Source organism: Pipistrellus hanaki (genome assembly GCF_964339955.1).
Source record: "Pipistrellus hanaki genome assembly, chromosome: 7".
Classification (NCBI taxonomy): domain Eukaryota; kingdom Metazoa; phylum Chordata; class Mammalia; order Chiroptera; family Vespertilionidae; genus Pipistrellus; species Pipistrellus hanaki.
In genome coordinates, this window is record NC_140509.1 from 71,535,500 (window position 1) to 71,559,757 (window position 24,258).

The 24,258-nt window shown below is 38.1% G+C and overlaps 1 protein-coding gene across 2 annotated transcripts in view; it reads right to left on the reverse strand.

Moving 5' to 3' along the window:
- LAMA2 (laminin subunit alpha 2) overlaps positions 1-24,258 on the reverse strand; it is a 447,053-nt gene that overhangs the window by 102,929 nt on the left and 319,866 nt on the right. For both annotated transcript variants that reach the window (XM_084889596.1, XM_084889597.1), the window contains 5 exons: positions 19,996-20,138; positions 16,673-16,771; positions 7,422-7,533; positions 3,017-3,179; positions 1,267-1,477 (listed from right to left, as the gene is read on the reverse strand). In XM_084889596.1, the coding sequence (XP_084745722.1) occupies positions 1,267-1,477; positions 3,017-3,179; positions 7,422-7,533; positions 16,673-16,771; positions 19,996-20,138 (728 nt within the window). The remainder of the gene's footprint in view (positions 1-1,266; positions 1,478-3,016; positions 3,180-7,421; positions 7,534-16,672; positions 16,772-19,995; positions 20,139-24,258) is intronic.

Here is a 24,258-nt window from a genome sequence, read left to right on the forward strand (position 1 = left end):
GGAGAAAATAGCTGTTGTTGATTTAAAAAAAACACACACACAGATACAGGTTTGTGGCATTCTATGTACTAAATTTACTCTTGGGAAAAGTGACCAATTTGCCATGGTAAGTAGTAAGACAGAGGATGAGATAGAGATGAGAGAGTGTTGGTGGCCTTCATTAGGGCACCATATTGCTGGGTTCTTTTCCCAGCCTTACAAAGGGCTCAGCATTCTGGAGAAAGGTATTATGTGTAGATGATTAAAGAATCCAAAGACAAAAGATAGTTTTGAAAGGCATTGGAGGTCAGAGGAGCTTCAGCTGAAGGGAACTAAAGACTCTACCTTGACCAAGGACCCGTGCTTTATTCAACACAACCTGTCCCAAGGTGGAAATATACACTTCAAAGGGTAAGGTATCAAAGGGTTTACAGGAATTGTCAGTTTGGGGAATAGCCTATAGCCCTTAAGAAAGGCTAAGTCCTTGAAAAACAGTATTTCCAAAACTAATAGACAGGAGGCAATAAAATGCCCTCAGCTGCCTGGCAGTTAACAATCCAATTCAGGTTTGGGGGAAGTGCCGGTTAGCCGTTTCCAACAGGTAAATTACATATGTGGCTCACCCTTGTTGAGCCGCCCAAGTCCCATTAACCTTTAGATGGAACTCTTGTAATTATTACATGCTGTAATTGGTTAAGAGAGAGAGAGAGAGAGAGAGAGAGAGAGAGAGAGAGAGAGAGAGAGAGAGAGATATTCATAGAACACATTGCAAAAATAAAGGGACTCAAAATCTCCCAAAGCTCTAGTCTCTTAGTGAGCTGTTCCATGCATCCAAATTCTATGAGAAAATACTTGCACTTCTGTGATTTATGGCACTCAGATATCTAAAAAATGGTGTTTGGGTTAGGTTGGGTAGATTATAAAATCGTGCATTAGTACTTGGAGGTACCTGAGACTTGCTGTAGTGTTGGGGGACTGGTGCTTAGAGACTGTAATTGACTTGCCCATGCCTGTACTTCTAGTTGGTGGCACGGTTGGCATTAAGACTAGTGAAGAGCCCCTTCCACTGTATTACACTATTTTTAAAAATCTTAAATCATTTAAATTATCTACATTTTATGGACAGTGATTGATGATTTAAAAAGAAGAAAGAACATCATTCTCTGTTCTGCTCCTTTCAGAGTTATCATTGCTAATCTATATAAATACACATCAACTTGGCCAGCCATGGTCATCTCCACCCCACCCCACGGCTCCACAGACAGATGAAAGAGCCCTCAGACTCACCTCCAGAGCAGTCATGTTTTGCTGGTTTGCTGCAGATAAGCGATTAGCTTCTTTGGTTCTATCCGTGGCTTCTCTCAACAGATCCCAAGCATCATCAAGCTTGTTTTTGTGGTCTGTCAATTTTGCCCCGAGATCCTTTTCCATTTCTTCGTTCTTCCCTCGAGGTTCTCCAAACACCTTCTGCACCCTCTTCAGCAGGCCTTCTGCAGCTCTGCAAGCACCACCCCCAGACAATGAGCCTTGCCATCTCCTCAGGGTTTATGGATCTTAGATTCTATTACATTACATACCCCCCATGCATGAATTTTATGCACCAGGCCTCTAGTAAGACAATATTTAAAGAAGACTGACTATATGCTCAACCAAACTGAAAATTGATACCTGACAAGTGACATGACCATTTACATTTAAACTCCAAAATCCCCACACATTGTGATTTGTTAGTTAGTAACAAAATTTCAGTTGGAAAGAATCTCCTTCTCATAATTTGATAAAATAAGTTTTGTAATTTATTTCACATACAAAAAAATAAACACTACCTGATTCAACATAATGAGGATTTCCTCTGTTACTTTGAATATAAGGTATGAATATACTAGTACTGTTATGTTTGGTTAGAAACTGTGAATAGAACTCTAGGTATAAAGTATGAAGTCATGATTTTTATCTACTTTTCTTTTTCTTCTAAGTAACCTGGGGAGTCTACTGGGTTTAACACTATAATTTCCCTAAAGTGGCAACTATCAGCCCTTACGAAAAGCTAAGTCCTTGAAAAACAGTATTTCCAAAACTATTGTAATAGGCATCACAGTTCCCTGAAGTGTTTGTCAAAACATTGCTGGGTTCTATCCCCAAAGTTTCTGATTTGGTAGTTTTGGGATGAAATTTGATCATTTGATTTTTAACAAGTTCTCAGATGTTGTTAGTTTAGTATTCATTATTTATGTATTACTAATCCCATCACTTTGACATTAGCTATGAATGTAAAAATGTATTTTTTTTATTTAGTGTGTGGTCATATGAGTTAATTAGCATCAATATAATCACTGATACTATTATTTCCAACCTCAAGTTCCCAACCCTGATTTCAAAGTATCAAGTATTTATTACTTAATGACTCTTATTTAGCATTCCGTGAGATGACAAAACCTATAGGATGGCCTGTAAAATTCATACCTTTATTGATTCAAAGATTATTTCATCAAAATAAAAAAACAACTATTGATAGTTTAAAAGTTCCAAACAAAAGCAATTAATAAAGCAAGCCCATATGCCTAACTATAGAAGGGATAGCACCAGAAATGATCAATTACTTGATTATTTATGTATAGGCTAAATTAAAACATATTTTCAAGCCATTTTATTTTTTATTTATTTATTTATTTTTTTAAATATATTTTATTGATTTTACACAGAGAGGAATTGAGAGGGACGGAGAGTTAGAAATGTCGATGAGAGAGAAACATCAACCAGCTGCCTCTTGCACACCCCCAACTGGGGATGTGCCCGCAACCAAGGTACATGCCCTTGACCGGAATCGAACCTGGGACCCTTCAGTCCACAGGCCAACGCTCTATCCACTGAGCCAAACTGGTCTGGGCTTCAAGCCATTTTAGAGCAAGATAAATTATAAGTAAATAAAAACTAAAACCACGCAAAGTATCATATATGTGGTAAAAAATTTATAAAATGGTAAACAATTTGGAAAGCTCAGTTTATGAAATGAAGACATAATAGACAATTTACTCACACCAACTCATCTTCAGCAACTTCTTTCTGTGCATCTAGATTTTTCCTCCTCAATTCTCTCATCATCTGATCAATCTCTTTCTGAAGCCGGGGCAAATTTCTCTCAAAAGCCTTGTCTTGAACTCCTAGAGTTTCATTTACTTCTTTAGCTTTTTCATTTACAGCTACAGAGGGTAAAACAAATTTTGCTAATTAATAAACAAAACTGCCACTTGCAAAAATGCCACTCAACATCTGCTCCGAATGAAATGTGGTCTGCCATTGGTTCCTGCTGGGAAACTGAGGCAGTTAACACAGCAACCCTTAACAAACAGGGGAATGTGATACTTTTCTCCATAATATGCTTCTTTTGGGAGCAGGTAATTAAAGCAGTATTTTGTTTTTACCTCAAAAGAAATACAAGGGAGAAAAAGAAGTGGCTCAAATTCTTTTCAGAATAAAGGGTAAAAAAATGAAACGTAGCATAACACTTGGAAGCTGAAAACAAAAGGTCTACATAGCTGGTAAGACACAACCATATTCAGTCTATTTTAAAATACTGAGTACAGAAATACTATCGGTGATGAGATACCTGAACACAAAACTGCCTTTGTCCTTTAACACAGCTGTGTTCATGATTTTAAAGGGCGAGGAAAGGAGCCCTGGTCTAGGGACAAGTGTTAAAGATTATGGCTCCAAGATACCTTCCAGCAAGAAAACCCATCGTAAGAGTCTGTGTTTATTATGCATTAAATGGGGTTTCAAATTGTGCTCTTCGGAAATTTAGGATTCTCCATGTGCTTCAGGTATTACAAATGATGTCTATTCTGCCAAGACTTTCTTTTATAGGTTGGTATTCTGGGAGAAATTTCACTTGAAAAACGAATTCTATGTCAAATAAAAATTTGAAAAACTGGTGAATTGAAACTTTTCTTGCAGTTCTACCATAAGTTTTAGACCAACTTTCCCTGAAGTGCCTTCTATAGAACATTAACAAGTTGAAAATTTTTTTTTAAATTCCTTTGTCCATCAGAGTCTTACTTCTATAATATTACCTATGAAAATCCCTAGAATGAGGGCTCTGGGTTGGCCAAGAGGCATTTTCTACCATTCAAGGCTGTATCCTAAGACTTCTTTAAGACATAAAGAGTCCTGAAATTCATTTCTGTTTCTAGAAAAATTCTTCTGATTGGCACTGGTAAGAGCTATTCCAAGAATAATATAGGCAGAGCTCTTGAAACAGGTGCACCTCAGCAGACCAAGTAGACAAGCTGTGGTGAGTGTCACAAGGAGGGTAGGTACAATGGCTCTGAAATGTGGTCCCCAAATGAGCAGCATCAGCATCACCTAGAAACTTATTAGAAATGCAGGCCCCACCACAGGCCTACTGAGTCAACAATTCCAGGGCTGGAGACCAGCAGTCAATGTTTCCCCAAGTCTTCCAGAAGTATTGGATGCATGCTAGAGAGTTTGACAATCACTGGGCTAGTAGAAGGGATTGAATTTCTACCTCTGATTCAAGTTTCCAAAGGTAACTTTCTAATTCTTTTTTCATGATACATGTCTTCGGTTAGAAAGTTGCTGCGGTCAAACCCTCATTCCTTACTAGCCACAGTTTAATTGGCAGAGCAATTTGAATCCGGTGTTTTAAAAAAACAAATGTGGCCATTCCTAACCTTCTGGTAGACATTATTGCTTAGGTGCTATATTTCTAGAAGGTAGTGAGGGTAGCTCTATCTTGGTTAACTGGTTCACACTTATACCTTGACATAAGCCAAAGAACCATCTCAAGAGTCCACTCCTATGGTTAATAACATATTACCGAGGCTGTGTCATGTTTAACCATGGACTGACTGATTTGAAAGCTCTTTGGTCCAGCAGACTATGTGGGAACAGTACTAGAATGCTGGTAATTAAATTTAAGAAGGCTTTTACTTCTTAGACTTCAAGAAAAATAATAGTAGATTTGGCTGCTCCTATAATGGGTCAAAAAAGCATACCAGGATATTTAATGCAGAGGATCCTAAATCTAGCGCTAAGCATCTTAGTAGCCAAGACATAGGAGAGGACAGAAATGAGGTACTTAAGAGTTACACAGAATATGCATTGTACGAATAAAATAATTCCTCAAGAGAAGCAAAGCTACTTTTCACAATGAATGTAAAAAGAAAGTATTCTCTGATGGGTAAATTTAACACAAATGGCAAATACTACTGTGATCTGAGAAACAGAAAATAGAGGTGTCTAGCATTTATTAAATTCCATTATATATCAGGACATAACACTAATGGGTTTATATGTGTTTACTCATTAATTCTAATAGTGTGTGGAATAAAACATAGTTAATCCATGATCTAATCAGAAGTCATAGCTTAGCACACTTTAAAAATTATACTGAGATAGGAATGTTCTAGATTAATAGAGATTGATTACTGTGAAGAAGCCATGACTTATGGTAGAAGATAGGATGAGTAAGGTATTCCTCCTAAAAATGAAACAGAAAAAGATAAGGCCAGGCCGAAGCATTCACTTCTCCCACAGACATTGGCTGCCACTAAAAAACCCTAAAAGTACTGATGATTATTCCAATTATCAGCTTAAGAGAAAAAAAGGGTGTGGATATGTTGCATTACCCACTTACAGCTTTTGATAAGTTTCCTTTTCTTTTTAACAAAACCCCCTAAACTACCAAGTACATATATACATCCCAGTGGGGGTTTCGTTCAACTCTAGGATATTCAAATTTAAGTTTTCATGAAATGTTAACAGTTGTATTAATTCTGCCAAAGTTCTTTTAGGAAGGACTATGGTTATGATGTTTGTAACCATTTATATTCGTACCTGCTGGAAGAAGAGAGCAGTGTTCACATATTCCCCAGGTACAGGTTCATGGCTATCCCACACGGCACTTCATTTGATTTAGAAAAAGGGGCCCAATTGGGACAGTCACAACCAGACCGCCTGACTGATGCCCAGTTTAGGGCATGGGAGACACCTTTGATGACACTGAGCCCTTTTCTCTGATGGACAGCTTGAGGATGGTGAGCAAAGCCTGCGGTAAATATCATTTCACTCCACCCCCTGCTGGTGGCCTTAGTGTGGGGCACAAACTGGGAGGTTAGGGGAACAAGGTAGAGAAGTAATCAGTAGTGATACATGTATTAATGTTCACTCTTAGGCACCAATGTCTGATTGAAATGATAAAGTCGGTTCCCAGGATAGGCTTCTGGGTGTTGAGTGTTTGAGATTGAGGCAGAAGGAGAAGGAAAGTTCCTGGAGTATCGACGAGTGCCTTCAGAGACCCAGGCACAGTGAAAAAGCTCTGCCTGCAATGGGATGTATATATTTCATTTGGGGGAGGTAGATACTTCAAGTAGGATCAGTGAAAAATAAAACCAGGAAAAGCTCAACAACTTCATCAGACAGGGGATTAGCCACAGGAGCTAACTGAGATTTTTCTAGTTGAGCAATTCCATTTTCAGATCCTGACATGTTTTGCCTCAGATTAAAATGCTGTTGCTTCTAGCAGTGGGGGATCTTTAGGAGTTTCTGTCTCTTGTGGGCCGGTGATCCCTAAGCATGACCTGTCAGGACCTGCCTTGCAGGTTTATCTCACTGGCTGTCTTCTTTGGCTGCCTTACAAAGCAAACTACCTAAAATGCAGAGCAGTGTAGAGCAATAAAAATGTTTCCATTTCAAAAAATCCAAACCACAAAAATGATCCAAGCCCCTTTCTACTTTCTAAACATAAGGGCATGTTTATTATATATTAATAGGTATTTCAGAAAGAGTGGGCTTTTTAATTTTTTATTTTTATTAGCTGTTTTCTTTAAGAGTTTTTCAATCTGGGCTTTTGCCCAAAGGTGGCTTCCACTTTGATTCTCCATCAGATTGGCAGATGCCAAGAACTGACTCCTAGAGAGAGAACTGCGGGCTCAGTGCACTGTAGCTCCGGGGAAGGCAGCACCTCCAAATCCCCAGCAACAGATGTTCATTAAAACCACACCAAGTGCTTTTAAAGGCATTCTGAGAAATTAGAGTGCTGCTTTAATGTTCGAGCAGATTGACAAAATTAGCTTAAAAATTAAACATCTATTAACTAGATTTGAATACAAGCAACCGCAAAGCATAATTTGCCCATTAGTTATTTAATCATCATAGCCACTCCTTAACATGTGAAGCATTATTAAAGGAGTACCTTCAATTTACTTCTATCTGCACTCATCAAGACAAATTTACAGGCTGTTGTCACTTCTTTAACACTCAGCAGATAACGCCTTTGAGTAACTTGACCAACATATTTTTAAAAATCCAACTCTCCAACTTAGAAGTGACATCGCTTGCTAGAGGAAGTCCAGTCCTGTATAATCCCTCCTTCTGTTCTTCTGTTGGGAGAAATCATGATTAAATTGTGGCCATTGTCATACCTTCTGCATCCCGGACAAGTCCCTTAATGAAATCTCCCAAGGAGTTCGCTCTTGTGTTGCTCCTCTCAGCATCCTGTCCAGTTTGCTCACCATCTGCTGTCACTTTGGTAGCCTAATGATCCAAATTCGGGAAAGGCATAATTAATAGAGATGATGAAGCTACTGTTAGATAAACTCCCTCTGGCTACATCTTCTTTCAGATATTATGTTGAGCCAAAGGCAATCAATGAATTATTGATCAGATGTACTGGAAGCGATGCCCTGTGCTCAAATATACAATTAAACTTTATTACTTCTTCCATTAAATGGGAATCAGAGAGCTGTATTTGGTCTTTTTGAAACCCTCGTTACAGGCAATGGCACAGAAGAAGCGATAAAGCACAATTATTTTTGAAATATTTTTAAGATATTGTTGCCAGAAGTCTTTAATGAATTCTTCAGTCTCTATATGTTTCAGTTTTGTGCAAATTTTATTTACTGAAAAAGTGTGGAGTGTAGCAATAACGGAGGCTCAGGCAGTCTGTCTCAATCAGCTTGATCTTATAGATTTGGTTTAAATCAATACGTTAATTAAAGAAACAAAGTGGGGGAAATGCTTAGCTACAAAGTAGTAAATGCTTATTTTATATAACACTCTAAAGATGCCAGTAAAACATTACAGAAAGCGAATGTTAACTTTTCCCATACATCATCACCAAAAAAGATGGGCATTAATCACAGAACCAAACATTACAGTCAACAAAATAAAACAGAACCCAGAACAGCGTTACCTCCCAAGGAGAATCCGCATACAGTTTCACCTTATTCACACTTGAAGATACCATTTATACACAATGGGATCAATTTCATGTGTTCATAGTTAAGATATACCATGTTTAGTCAAATAAAAATGGCACCTGCTTCATTAAAAGTTTCTTAAAAGATACTATAAGATTTAGAGCAACTTAAAATAGGTTTATAGTTCATTTTTTAATGTGTATGCATATGCTAATAAATATGACTTCTTTTTAAATAAAGAGATTGCAATAATCCAGCTATAGTTAATGAAGCAAAGAATCACAAATTGCCTCAAAATAATTTGAATAAGGTCCAAGTTGGCAGTTATATTCATGCTCTAAAATCTTGTACCAGAATGCTTACACTCTAGATGCGCAAAGAATCTACATTTTAAAAAATATTAAAGTGGATTTTAAATAGAACTAAATGTCTGGCCAGGACAGAACATGGTTAGAGATGCTAGAGAAAGTGTTTGCATTTTGTGATTTCCCAGGGGGCAGTAAGAGGTTTAATTTATGAAAGTTCTCAAAGTTTTGCAAAAATGGCCCTAGTTGGTTTGGCTCAGTGATACAACATTGGCTGGAGGACTGAGAGATCTTGGGTTTAATTCCTGTCAAGGGCACGTACCTCAATTACAGGCTGGATTACAGGACCCAGCCCTGGTTGGGTCATGTGCAGGAGGCAACCAATCAATGTGTCTCTCTCACATCAATTTTTTTCTCTCTCTCCCCCTCGCTTCCACTCTCTAAAAATCAATGAAAAAATATCCTCAGGTGAGGATTAATAAAAACAAACAAACAACCCCATACACACACACACACACACACACACACACAACGCACAGATAAAGTGAACTTTAGTAAAATTAAAAAAAAAGCTTTGCAAAAATGGTGGCATATAAAGCTCAACTATTATCATCTTTTTAACCAAGGATAAGAATCCAGTGGGAGCTTTGGAAATTCCTCTTTATGGTTTACAGTATATATATCCAACGATTTGGAGAGTGTTGGTCCATGTATTAGAATGCTCTGGATTAACTCCTAACACATTAATAACGAAATTATTTTAGCTTTTAGATTCAAGGCACAGATGGGTCAAAAAACTTCTTGCACACCCATACCACACATACATACACAGGTATAATTTTTTAAATGTTGTTTTTGAATTACGAAGGCCAACAACGTAAGATGTTGGTCTTCTGAACTGCTTTAGATGTTTCTCTAGTCTGGACTTGGCTGTACTTTATGATATCACTCCTATTTTCACATGTCATAGAACACTATAATATGGGAGTTGATCTACATTCTGGTCATCTTATAATATCTCGTAAGAATTAATATATCAACAGCACTAGGATCTCTTACTATAGATAAAATGTAATTTGAACTTTAATTTTTTTCTTTATCAACATCTTACCTATACTATGAAAATATCAAAATTTACATAAATATTTGTACATTTGAGTTTAACAATTCTTAATCGTTCAAAGCATCGAATTTTAAAAAAAATACATGTGTATCAATACACTGTCCCTTTTAAATTCTAGATAATCAAGATAGTATTCATTGCCTTGACTTCTACTTACCTAATTAGTTTACATGGTAAGATGTAAGCATAATCATTAATAAACTCTGATATTAAGATAATAATTCCACATGGCACATGCTCAGAAACAAGTTAAAAGAGTTATGAATAAGACCCTATGTAATCAACTTCCTTGCTTCCTTGTATTATAGTATATAAAATGTGACAAACTCTTCCCTTCCTAGGGCTTTGGTGTATCCTGATGTCTTTGCCCCAAAGGAGCTTTTCCTCTATACTTCCAGTGACTGGATCCCTGCCGTCCATTAGTGTTCAGTTTAATAAGTGTCTTTTCTTGGTGTGGCCATTTCCAGGGCACCTATCTCTATTTCTGTACTTCCTACAACAAAACATTTCCTTCATAGCACCTGCACTGTAATTACTTATAATGTGTTGGCTTACCTGTTTATTGGCTACCTCCCTGACTACACGGTAAGCTTTAAGAGGGCAAGAACTTGGTCTGTTTTGCTCATCACATATATCCAGCTCCTGGTATGGCCTACCTTATAACAAATACTGAGTGAATGTTGTTAAATATATTGACTAAACAATACTTTCTTAACTAATCTTGCCAACCTTATTACCATCCTTATTGCCTACCTTTCTATGAACATTCCTGTAAAAAGCTTTTGTTCATACTCTGGCTCCTTAACTCTTCTCCAAAATCAATCCAGCCTTTGAGATTCAGTTCCAACATTACCTGCTCTGTGAAGCCATCCCTATTTTGCCCATGCTCCTCTTTCTTAGATATTCAAAGACAATGATCATTACCACCATTCATGACTATTTTGAGTAATTACTTTGTTAGGTGTTTTGCCATATCTATCTAATCTTCATCCTTGGGGACCTGGGCTATGTCTTATCTCTCTTTGTTCCTCGGAGTGCCAGGCGTAGCATCTGGCAAAGTATAGAAGGTCAATGTTGTTGTGTGCTTGGCCGATATAATGAAAATCAAATCAACTATCCCTCTCATGTTCTAAAGCCTGTTGATGGAAAATAAAATCTCTCTCCATATGCCTTCTCAATACCATTCAAACTGGCCATATGCCTGGTGCTATGCTTGCCAGTGAATGTGGATGGCTGGGCAGTGTTCTGGGCGTTTTTCAGAGCCTCCGAAAAAGCTAATGCTAAAGGGCTGAAGCTTAGTGCTTAGGAGGACAGCCAGGCTGGAGAGCCTTCCATTTCCAACACACTGCATTCTAGTCATTGGCTTCATGGCAATTCAAAACTAGCCTGTGATTACACACCGAGGAACCTGCTGGTGGGTGAGGATGGGGGCAGGGTTAGGGGTGGGCAGGACTGATCAGGGCCAGCAGAGTGCTCACCGAGAAAGAAGGCAACCTTCCCTCTGCATAGACAAGAAGAGCTGCCTCTTTTGGATGTCCTCGAGGCACGGGAGAGGGGGTTATGAGGTTCCTGTACCAAAAGTGTTGACTTATGGTAATAACACTCTAAAAGATGGGTGATCCAGTCAGGCTCAGCTATACCCTAGATGGATATGTGTATTCAGATGGGCTTACAGTACTCCCAAGTGTCTCATTTACTTGTCCTGCCTTTAAAGATACATAGAAGAAGGCATGATCCCTCATTTTATACTGGTGAAAATAAAGATATGAGCAGTTAAGTGACTTTTCTAAACTTAATACACAGGGAATGGAAGACAAAACACACATTTTCTGACAGAATTTCCCCCTAAATGTGCTGTCTGTATCCAGGAATACTAGGGAAACACAGAAAAAGTGGGACATTCTACAGGTGGGAAGAGAGACATTGCTCTAGCAGGGGTCCTCAAACTTTTTAAAGTGGGGCCAGATCATGGTCCCTCAGAGAGCTGGAGGGCCGGACTATATGAACTACTAATTCCTACTGTAACACCTCGGCTGCGCTCACTGCCCAAAAAACCTGGCGGGCCGGATCAGACTCCTCTGTGGGCTGCATGTGGCCCGCGGGCCGTAGTTTGAAGATCCCTAGCACAACTTTATGCACCTAAAGCTTTAGGTTTAAGTAAATTGTCGTATTTAAAAATCCATATCAGAACAGTATGTAGATATATATTTTAAGTGTCATGTCTCATTACACAGTAATTTAGTTGAAGAGTCACCCTTGTCAAAACCACCCATGAGAGACTCCATAAAGAAAGCCTGTGACAAATGCACTGACAAATGGGAAGTGGTGATAGATAGTGGGATCACTGTAAAAATGTGCAATCCACAAAAGTCAGCTTCACCCAGGAAAGGCCATTGATAATGTTATAGATGAATGTTAAATAGTACATGATAGGAGCTATCTGTCTGGTACACTTTGGCTCTTCTTGTGTTTTATTAAATTACCATCTCCATCCCTTAATCATCTTTCCTCTTATTCACTATTATCTTGTCCTTTGAGTTTTTGACAAATGTCTTATCATTTATCTTAATATGCTGTACAATCTTCCTTTCATTCTTTATCTTTGATTTTCTTATTTTCACATCCTCTTACCTCTGTCCTATAACCTTTCTAGTGTTTCGTTGAAAATGAAGCCTTGTGTAGTACTTTGTACATATCTGTCTTACTTTTGATTACCTTTTCTTCTTTACATTCAAGCTTACTCAAATAGGTATGTTTTTCTTTTCTTTTCTTTTTTTTCTGGAGTATTTCTCTCTAGGCAGCATGCATTACCATTAGGCACACATTCATTTGCTTCTGAACAATGTAGCTGTTACTTTCTGTTTTTAGCTTGAGCAGTTCTCACTGTGCCTCTTGAAATCTGCACATCATTTTCTTGGTTGGATATTACTAGCGTCTCTCCTTTTCTGCCTTCTTTATGTTACAACTAGAATCGAATGGGGGAAAAATCTAACTACTGAATGGAAAACATTGCTTAGATGCCATCCATTTTTGCATGTTCAGGCTTATGTGGATTTCCAGCTAAAATTAAATTTTAGATCTAATAATTTATATAATATTCTCAAGGGTCATCTTCAAAAACAACCAATTTTGTGTATGTCATGAAGTACTCCTCAGGCATGCTGCTAGGATAGACACACGAGGAAAAAGACAAGGAGCAACCAACTGCCCTTGTGAAATGATAAGTCAGTTCCATGTGGAATTTCCCCCTAAAATTGCAGGTGTCAATTTTGAAAGTTCCAAATCAAACAAGTATGATTTATTGCATATCCTCTCTCTCTCTCTCTCTCTCTCTCTCTCTCTCTCTCTCTCTCTCTCTCTCTCTCAATTTAATAGCAGAAATTATAAAACAGGTTCTTGGCAACTTAAACCTTTTAAAACTATAAAACAAGGACTGTAAACATATAATATCATTGATACTTAAATCATTTAAAAACTAACAATCATTTTGGAAATGTTCAATCTTCATTTAAATTTGCTTTTAAATTGTACATAGGTAGTAAAAGACAAAGTAAATAAAGCTAAACTTTGATAGTTTACATAATCAGTCTAACATATAAATAACATTCTCTTTTTGTAGAATAAACATTCAAGAGATGTTTATTAAAGAAAAAAATCCAATTCAATAGAATTGTAAATATATTCTTGATTTTAGTACATTTTAGTACTTATTTTGGGTTTCTCTGTCTGGTTGTTTGAATGCTATTATTTAAGTTACTCAAATTAGTTAATTACTTAATTTAACAAATATTAACTGAACACCTATTAAGTGAATAGTATTGGTGATACTGTGGTGAGAAAAGATACACTTCCTGTCCACTGGAAGCTAATGGTCTGAGGGGGCAGAAAGGTATCTGTCAAGAGATCATGAAAATAAATTTAAATATACAAACTAGGGAACAACCAAGATATCTTTCAATAGGTATATAGGTAAATAAACTGTGGTACAGTCAGACAATGGAAAATATTATTCATTGCTGCAAAAACGAACAAACAACAAAAAACACACAAAAAAACTAGCAAGCAAAGTAAACTATGGACTTTGAGTTGATAATGATTTGTCAATATAGGTTCATCTGTTGTAACAACTGTGTGACTCTGGTGAGGGATGTTAGTAAGAAGGAGGCTAAGTTTGTATAGGGGTCGGGGGTATATGAGAACTTTTTGGTATTTTACAATCAGTTTTGCTTTGAATCTTAAACTTCTTTAAAATATAATGTCTATTTTTTTTAAAAAAAAGTAGAATGGGAGAGTCTGCTGGAAAATGCAAGGATGAAGGCTAAGACATAATGAAGATCTGATTCTCCCTAGTGAAATGTTTCTTGTGTCTCTCCGCTGAGATAATTAGAGTGAATCAGCTCAATGAGGACAATGAGGTGTCAGTTTTGCTTATACCTCTATCCTCAGCATCTGTCATACTGTCTTAGTGTCTAGAACATGGTAGACTCCCAATAAGTATTCATTCAATGAATGAATAAAATGCCACCTGTTCCATGGCATTTTCCCTAATTACCTTTATCAAGATTTATTTCATATGTATGGATTTCTCAGGTACATCTTTTTATTTTATTTCAAGGCTTATTGTTTATGTACTTGCAGTTGTTCCACACATCTAAATGCTTTCGTACACAACATACACGTGCAACACTGCAAGCTCCTCGAAGAAAGAGGCTGAGCCTCATTTGTATCTTTCATCTGCCAACACCTAGCTTAGCTCTGCATGTGCTTGTTGAATTGAGTTTACTCTGCTGATGACCTGTTTACAATTTCTTATTTAGTTGTGCTCACATAGCAAATACAAAATCATTAAATATTCAATTAATATGAGATAAATATACTCATCACCCTAATTAATGTCTAACTACGTTTGGCAAGAAACTCTATTTTGTATTTGTACACTCCACATTGCTGGTATGAGATGATGAAAAAAGCATTCTGCATGCTATTTGTGACATCAGGGTCATGGTTTAGCATTTTTTTGTTTAGAAGATTTTTTTGTTTGTTTGTTTAGAAGTCCATTTGATGTCGCTGTGGAAATTTTTCTAAACCAGCATCATGTGAGGTGGAAACAATACTGGGCTAGTAGGAAGCTGGGTACTGGGCCTACTTAGGTCATACCATTGTGAAATGATACTATTGCAACTAACCTTCTTATGAATAACTGGAGAGGAGGAAGGGAAGACCAAATGTCGTAGGCATGCCATTTATGCAGCTTTGACAGGAATCTGTGGTTTAACACTCCCCATAGATGGCTGGGGGAAGGGACTGGACAGAGAGGAGAATAAACATGTGCACAGTAAAGTCTGGGTGAACAGGAGAGGTACTTGTGTTAGTCACACCAGGGAATAGATCATTGGCCAGAGTAGTCATGGCCACTGCAAGCATAAGAAGATTTGAGGTATTTAATCCCCTGAACACAGAAGCTCTTACTCTCTTGCCCTCTTGGCCCCTGGCTTTCTTGTTGTAGGGGGCACACTCACTTGGCTCCACGGCATTCACCCACATGGCTCAGGGACATGTGGACCCCACACAATGGACTAATGGAGTGCAACTAGCCTGATGCTGACCTGAACCCAACTCCACCATGGATAGGAAACTTCGGATGCTGGCTCTGCTCCTGGCTCTGCTGGATCCCCAGTTGTACATCTTTTGGGACTGGGTTAAGGGAAATGGGACTTTGGGAACCCAGAGATGTAATTCCATGTAAATAAAAATCGCTCATCCTCCCATGCAAGTCTTGGAAAACCCTCTTTTTTGAAATACTAGGGGCCCCCGATGCACAAAATTCTGCAAGGGTTTCGGCCCCCAGCCTCCTTGGTCTCGGCCCCCACCCGCCAGGCTTGGTCTGGAAGGAAGTGCAGTCTAGTTAGCATATTAAGCTTTTATTATTATAGAGGATTGTAAGGACCCCACCCTTAGCACCAGTGGGGAAGAGGACACCACTTCCACTTATAACACCTGGGTTTAGAGAACTGTATGCATGACCATTAATAATTCACTTCCCAGTATGGCCTGAGGTATGTCTTCTTTTAAAAAAAAAAAAGGACTAATTAATTTGTAAGAACGTTCTTGTACCAATATCCTTTGTTATTTAACATTCGTAGGTAATAAAACTGAATCCCTCAATTACAGGCCAGTTTTCCTGTTCATGCATTTTTCTGGCCACAAGATGGCGAACTTTATGTTGTTTTACTCATTCTCTTCCAGCAAAAGAGAACCTTAGCCTTCTTGCAGTTTTGAGCCCGATAAAAGCAACATGGACTTGACATTCTTATTCTAAAAGGTGTCTTAAATGCCTTGAATTTTCACAATAAAGAAGATTTTCCTTTTGTGTGGGAATACTGATAGAGACTACATTTCTATACAAATGCAAAAATCCCATGAGGAGATCAAAGAGGCTACAAGTATTTTCATTTGTTTCTCTTTTTTCCTTACAGAGGCAAAGACAGTGCTTTTGAATTTCAGAATTAATAAAAAAAATCTTCACCATGGAATATACTAGATAGAGTTTTCATAATAATACTGCCATTCTGGTATTTTTAGCTATTGCTCCTGATACTTCACAACTTTTTGTGTGCTACTAGGTTCTCAGGATTTTGTTTTGTTTTATTTTTATTTTTTTAAATAATATATCTTACTGGATATTTTACAGAAAGGAAGGGAGAGGAATAGGGAGCCAGAAACATCAATGAGAGAGAAACATCAATCAACCACCTCCTACACACTCCTCACTGGGCATGCACCCGCAACCAAGGCACATGCCCCCAACTAGAATCGAACTGGGGACCCCTGAGTCCGCAGGCATATGCTCTATCCACTGAGCCAAACAAGTCAGAGTGGTTTTCTCAGGTTTTATTTGAGGCAAAAGTAACAATTCAAAAATACATATATTTCATGCACCAAAATGGGAATTCAGAACAAGATTTGCATTTCAGAAATTTGAAGTAATTTTCCTTAATTGACATGATCTATCTGTTTTAAGAAGATTTAGAATTTTGCCAACTTACCCTGGTCAGAAGCTCATTCATTTCTGTCACCAGTGTATTCACATTGCCCTCTGCCAACTGAATGAGCCTCTCTGGCGCCCTCTGAGGTGAGAGCAAGTGCTGAAAAAGATTTCATTCATTTACACATTTTAGTAAATGCTTTTGCAGTGATTATGAGCTTGAACATTTAACAGAACATTTCCCTTTATGTACAAAAACTTAGCCTTCTCACCTTCGAAGCAAAGAGAAAAAAACTACTTCAATTGAGCATGTATACTGAGAAATGACTATACTTCAGGCTTTTTTCCCTCCTCATAATGCTTATGCCAGTTCTATGATGTAAGTGTTATTTCATTTTGTGTAGGAGGAAACTGTAGCTTGAAGAGAGTTAAAAACTTACACAGATCATATAGCCAGTAAAGGGGCGAGTCAAGATGAAGGCTGAATTTTTAAAGCTCACATTTCAATTTACCAAGATTCCACTTCAGGGTGAAAAGGGGACGGGAGTCCTTGACCAAGGAAACTGGCCAGGCACTGGCTAACTGGCCTGACCTGAGTGTCGGTAGGAGCTGGCCTGGCTCTCACAACAAGGCCATTTTTTCTCCCATTGAACATAATCAATCTCACAGGATGTTAACGTGAGACAGGGCATTCTGTGACAGTGATGAATGAAACAAAATAAGACGACTCCATAATCTTGTCTAAGCACAGACAAAACCATGGTCTCTTACAGACCACAGAAATATCCAAATCCCACTTTCTGCCTGATGTGAGTGACCACTGCCTCCTTCCTAATTGGAGCTTTAGCCTCCCTTTGTTCTTCCCTTCTTTTAGATAAGATTCATTAGAATACTCAATTATGGGATTAATCCCACTTCCTAATAGCACCCAATTCAGCACAAAGTCCTACTTCCTTGAACGTGCCCCACATTGCCTGGCACAAACCCTAATACTACTAATAATTAAATAATACTAAGTTATTTGTAATGTTTGCTTTCATTTTCCTTGTTGTATTCCTTGTTGCAAAGAATTAGTAAAGCCAGTTTTGGACCATAAAATGTGTGTTTCCAGTAGTCTCTGGCTGGAACCCAGGGAGCATTAACACAGTTCAGGGAACCAAACAAAGAGGGTAAATAACTTGCTTAAGGTTTAAAAATATCAAAATGGGATCCCAAGTATGCAGATAATAAATGGATTAGGTAGAAGAACTCAAACACAGAATCAAGAAAGACTGGAATTTAAGGAAAATCAAGGTCATTTTGACCAACACCCAGCCTTAAGGAAGTAGCTAACTAAGTCCCCTGGCTTAGATCATGGCTGCAAATTAAGCCCTTCATAGGCCCTTTAGTACTTCATCTATTTCTTAAGTATTATTATTATTTTAAATTATGTATTCGCTTTTCTAGTTTAATGTTCTTTGTATTCACTCCACGTATAAGAAAAATAACTGGTGAGCATCTTCTCTATTAAAACTCTTCCCATTTCCTGAATACTGGGCCACCAAGGTAAACTCAGATCCCTCTGCCTGGCTTTCAAGGTTGCCCTTTATGTCAGCATGCCCCACTCAAATCTTAAGCGCTAATTTTTATTAGTAGGCCTGACTTCTGATGTCTGTCTGACAGGCTTAGCTAATTCATACCTGTCTCTGCTTATGTGGCTCTCTTAAATTAGGTGGCAAGAGTTTGTATGGGCCTGGGGTCAGGGCGACCTCACCTATGGTGGAATGAATTCCCCCAAGTGAGTTATTATCTCTCTCTGAGATTTGCAAAGGTGGCTCCCTTCTCACAGGCACTAAAGTAATATAGCCTCTATTCAAATCCAAGCTCTATGCCTACTGGCCATGTGACCTTGGGTCTCACATGTAACTTCTCTGTGTCTCAGTTTCCCTACCTGAAAAAAAGTGTAGATGATCTAGTACTTCTTTCCTACTTGTTGGAGTTTCTTTAAGATTTATGTATAATATGACCAGCAACGTGGGTCAACTGCCTACCACAGAGATATTTGCCAATAAATGTTAGTTATTCTTGCTATCATTGTTATTGCTTTCTTCTGGAAAGCAGGAATAACATTTACTTTAAAGGCCATGATCTAAATTAAAAAAAACAACACATACATTCCCTAAAAGAGACTCTGCCAGTCAGTGCCTACTAAATTAATCTTAGATTTTTCTCTCCAGTCCTCACCAATATTCCTCTGCCTATTAAAATTAAGTCAATGCTTCATTTTCCAACATAAACTACACACTCATTAATAATGCCTTCCCTGGTTACTATAAATCTTACCCATTTTGCCAATCTTTGTACTCTATTTTATGTTAAATTTTTATTAAGCACATGTTAACTATGTACTTTTGCTAATTGTTTCATTGTATTATTTAATTATTTGTTTAAATCATAGACTCTAAGCTTCTTGAGAGTAATGACTACATTATAGGAGTCATGAAGCCCCCAAGGAACCAAGTGCACTGTAGAATTTCTCAAAAAATACCTAATAATTGACCAACCTTGTATATGTAGACCCCTTTCATTCATCTTTTTTCATCAGATGAACCCCAATTTCCTAAACATTTTATTTATCCTATTCCATTAAATAGTGAATGTTTTAATGGTGTTTTAGAATAGTGTTTTTCAAGTTAGTTTTTAGTGAAGTACTTTAAAAGGTCTACCTGTTCTCTAGCACAAAGTTTTAATCTTATGTTTTCATTTTGATATGGAATTGAAATGTAAGAATTTCTGGAACCTTACTGGGCACCTGAGAGGTGAAGGACCACGTGACTTCAGTACCTCCATTTGCATGCATGGTCAATCATAGGGCAGACTGAGCACATAAATCATTCGGACTTGTCAAGTGATGCCAAGTGCCATGTTAGGACCCCGTGCAAGGGGCTCTCCAGTTCAAATTGTGGAAAGGTGAGAGGGAGCTGTGGTTATTGCATGGTGTGTGCCCATGTGGAAGCAGTCCACATGATCTTGTTGCCAGCAGCAACTTGCTTTTAGTAAAACTTACCTGTTATTTTATATTAATGCCTTTAATTTGAATTTTATTGGCTTTTGAGGCTTTTGTAAGAATTAGTGTGTTTTGATTTATTGAGTTATAAGTATAAGGTGTTCATACCGGATTTTATGTTTGCACATATTTAAGTAACATCATAAAAGTAATTTAAGCCAAACACTGGGGGAACATGCACCTCTTTTCCTTAATAGTAATTTGTATATTCTAGTTCTCAGGTTTGAAAAACACTGGTTAAGACAGCTTCTGAATGTCCCTAACATTCTACATTTAGCAATTATATTGAAACTTCTGTCATCTTTTCCCTGGCCCTTGCTGTTCCCACCTCAACCTACCTTTAGTTCCTGAGTCCTATTTTCCAGATCGTACAGCATCTTATATGGAGCAGGCAGCGGGCCCGTGAGGTTAATGCCCATGGCCATCTGCTCCAGACGAGCCAAGTCACCGAGAAGAAGGCCCGTGCACTCATCTCCACAAACTGCAGAAAGGAAGCAATGAAGACTGTTTACTGCTGCAAAGTATCACAGGCAGATGTTGCAAGATTTCAGCCCTGAAATATTTTATGGCCCAAGTATAATTCTGTGAACGATGATGCTACTCATCTCAGACAATTAACACTTTCGAATGAATGACTGTTGGAAAAGGATAAAAAGAACAACAAATGAGCAAACATAACGGCCGCCCAGAACCTGATAGAAACTGAGGAACCAAAGGGACTGTGAGGAGAACAAGTGTATTGCAGGAGCATTAAAGGAGAAGTAAGATTTGAAATATAGCATTATAATGCCCCAGAAATTTCCACAAGAACAATCTAGAGAAAATCTGTAATTAGGAAATAAAAATGCTTGCGAATGTATGAGACGCTACATTAGACTTCACTGTGGAGTATCTATAGCAATTGTGTCTCCACATGCTTCATGTACTACATATCCAAAAACTGTATAAATTGCTAGCTTTACATATATTGAGAAGATTTCTTTAAATGCAAACGAAAGAATTTTTCTTTTTATAATTTCCATTCCCCCTTCATAACGATACTTATTTACCTATTTACTTTTTTTTTTTTTTTTTTTTTTTTTTTTTGCCAACCTTTTCTCAGCACATTACCACCCATGCATGATCAGATGCAGTCCCACAAATTTCTACTTTGATGATTAACCTAATTCAGTCTGGTAGATAAATAATTGCTAAGGAACAGAAAAAAATATTTTATAAGTACCAAAAGTGCTAATGTTCTGCTCATAATGTTTTCAATGATTAGAAAGGAGGACTATTCTTATTTGGTGGTTGTGAAACGGGCCTAATGGTAGAGTTGGTGGAGAAAAAAAATGGATTGTTTCTTCAATATCAAATTAACCTCTTAAAAATAGTATAATTTCTAAAATTAAAATATATTGATTTTTCTGGAAGATTTAAAAATATACATATTCAGTTTTAACATAGTTCAAAAATTTTATTTTACTCTTTACCTGCCATATTCATATTCTATATTCATGTAAAGAATCATAATTTCTAACTTATATTCTACAGATAGAAGTATCAAAATTACACACGTTAGATGAGAGAAAAATACATAGTAGATAATATGGATATTTGGAGCAGCTTTGGATCATGCCCCAAACTGTCAAAATTCAATTAGTTCTCTAAACAGCACTCCCCTGAGCTGCCTAATGGAGAGAAAACCATTAACGGAAGCTTGTAAACAAAGAGAAGCAGCTCAGAGGGTGATTTTTTTTTTTTTTTTTTTTGATAGTACAGCAGTTAAAGGTGAGTTCCCCCTTCTTAGGGATTAAACTGCCCCAGCAGGGCTTTCAATAAATGACACCCTTGTAGGTGACACCTGCATCTGTGGAGCATCACCTGCAGGGACTTTGCAAGCTCCTGAGGCCTTGCAAGCAAGGGGCATTAGAGGCAGCAGCTGAAGTCTGGAGGGAGGGCTGCACCTCTTCCTCTTCTAACCAGAATGACAGAGAGTTTGCTCTGCGCGGGAAGTGAGTGAAAGGAAGAGCACTGTGGCTTCACACGCTCAGGTCAATGCAAGTGCTTGAGAAGCCTCAACAGACCTGTCTACATGAAACAATTACAAAAACACAACCTGGAGCACAATTAGGTACCGAGTTGACTTTGTCTAAATACCAGGACACAGGCTGGTTCTCAAACTGGAGTGGGTCTCAGCATCATCTGGAAGACCTTCTTAATTCACAGAAGGCTAGACCACACCTCAGGGTTTCTTATTCCAGGTGAATGAATCACCTGGTTTCTGCTTCTCTGAGGGAGAATGTGCTTTTCTAACAAGCTTGCAGGTGAACACTGAACCTTCCGATCCATGCACCACATTTGGAGGAGCAACCCGGTCAGCAGTATTGGCATCACCAGGGAGCTTGTTACAAATGGATCATCTTGGACCCACCGCAGGTCTGGTGAATCAGAATCTGCATTTTAGAAACAGTCCCTTGTGACCTGGGCATGCTGATGTTTGGAAAGCATTGCTGTAGGTCAGTGGTTCTCAAGTTGGGCTGCACATTAGAATGTGTGAGGATTAATAAAATAGGTAAATCCCCTTCTCACCTTCGAAGAATCTGATTTGATGGGTCAGTGCTAAGGCCCAGGCATCTGTATTTTTAAAAGACTCCAGATGATTCTATCATGCTGCCAATGTTTAGAACCACTGGACCAGGCAACAAACTTTAGGGGTGTTCACTCAATCCTAGAGGGAGCAAGGACTTGGAAGACATTATCTTGCCTGCTGCCTCCTCTACCTATAACACTTCTCCCTCTATCTTCCCCTATGTGGCTCTTGGATATTTAGGTCAAGTGCTCAGGGGTTACTTCCTCAGAGGGGAAGGCTGTAATGACTCTGCGATTACTGTCCCCACCAATCCTACAGCATTCCCTTTGTCTTGTTACCTTAACACTCATGTGTGTGGCGGCCATCTTATTACTTTATTTATTGTTTCTCCCTCACTAGAGGAGGGACCTTCATTATCTTTGACCATAGCATCTAGGAAATGGTCTTCCATATAGTAAACAATTAATAAATAGTTCTTTACTAATATCATTGTGAAATAAGAGCAGACAATATTTTGGGGAATACCACCAGGGAGTTAGAAGAAAAGAATTGAGAGAGGGAGGAGAATAGGAAGGAGAGAGTCCAAATAGGAAATGTCTGAAAGTGAGGACATAATGATCAATGATAGAAAATAGGGAATTACACAGGTGTGTAAGTAACAGGAGAATAGAATAAAAACATGGTTAGAGAGATTAAAAGGCAGAGACTGACTGCTGTCAGTGAGGTGACTGTTAAAATATCTTCATGAGGTCATTCAGTTATGACACAGGAAAAGAGTTATTGGAATGGAGGGATGGAGGAGAAGCAAAGAGATATGAAAGATTATCAAGAAAGAAACAACAAAGAAGGGTTACTGAACAGATAAAGACGATGCTCATTTCTGGGGAGCAGTAAAAATTGCCATTTCTTTGCTGCGCCTCCACCTCAGACTAAGAGGTAGAGTCTGTTTGCCTACCTTGAATCTGGGTTGGCTCTATGACTCACTCTGACTCACAGAGTGTGACTCCAGAGCCTCAGCTTCAAGGGGTTTTGCACTTTCTATTTCCACATTCTTGGCTCCCTACTGCCTTGTCAACAATCCCAGATTAGCCTGCTTGGGGAAGAGAGGCAACTTGATCTTGAGAAAGGCAGGCCAAACCACTCCAGCTGAGGCCCCATCAAGTGAAGGAGGCCATCTGGGACTCCCATCTGGGCCTCCTCAGGCATGACAACAAAAGAACTATCCAATGGAGCCCAATCAAATTGCCAACCATAGAATCTGAGAATATATACAGTGTTATTTTTGGCTATTGCATTTTGAAGTGGCAGTGTAGAGAATTGATATCCCTTCCCAAATTTTGTATGTATGGTCTCTAGAGTGTAAATTTAGAACAGAAACGAAAAAGAAGTATTAGTTACAAATCCTAATTATATTACAAGTTATGAAGAATATGAAATATCGTTTCCCACTGAGTCCAAGTTCATCACTGTTTTAAAAGCCCCAGTTAACTTCTAGTGAAGATGTATTTTGGGCAGATATTCCCAGGAGGTAAGTAAGCAAATGCTCTTTTTTCAATTTTAAGATCTTGAAAGATACTTGATACTATAATATCTGACCATGCTTTCTTAGGGCCCTGTGTTCTTCAGAAATGTTTTGCTAGTTCAATTTCTAATTTATCCTAATTTATAGTCTACCAATTTCCAAGAAGGAATTGAGTCAGCTCATTGATAATGTATGGCTAGAGGCTCCTTACTGATGGTTCCAAAATTTTCCAGGAAAAAGTTTTCTCAGTTTTTATTTCATACAAAAAGAATTCAGGGACCGTAATGCAGAACTAGATCTGATTTACTGTAATATACTATCGAGTAAATTGGTGAAGGAGAATGCCAAGAGGCATAATGAATGGTAATTTTTCTCTCATTGATTCTACCCCCTGCCCATCTGTTTTGGTTTCTCATCTTCAGCTGTGAAATGAAAATGTATTTAATTGCTCTTTCAAGGACTCATATATTCCATTTTATGTCTCTGTGTCCAAAGGTCTATTATTAT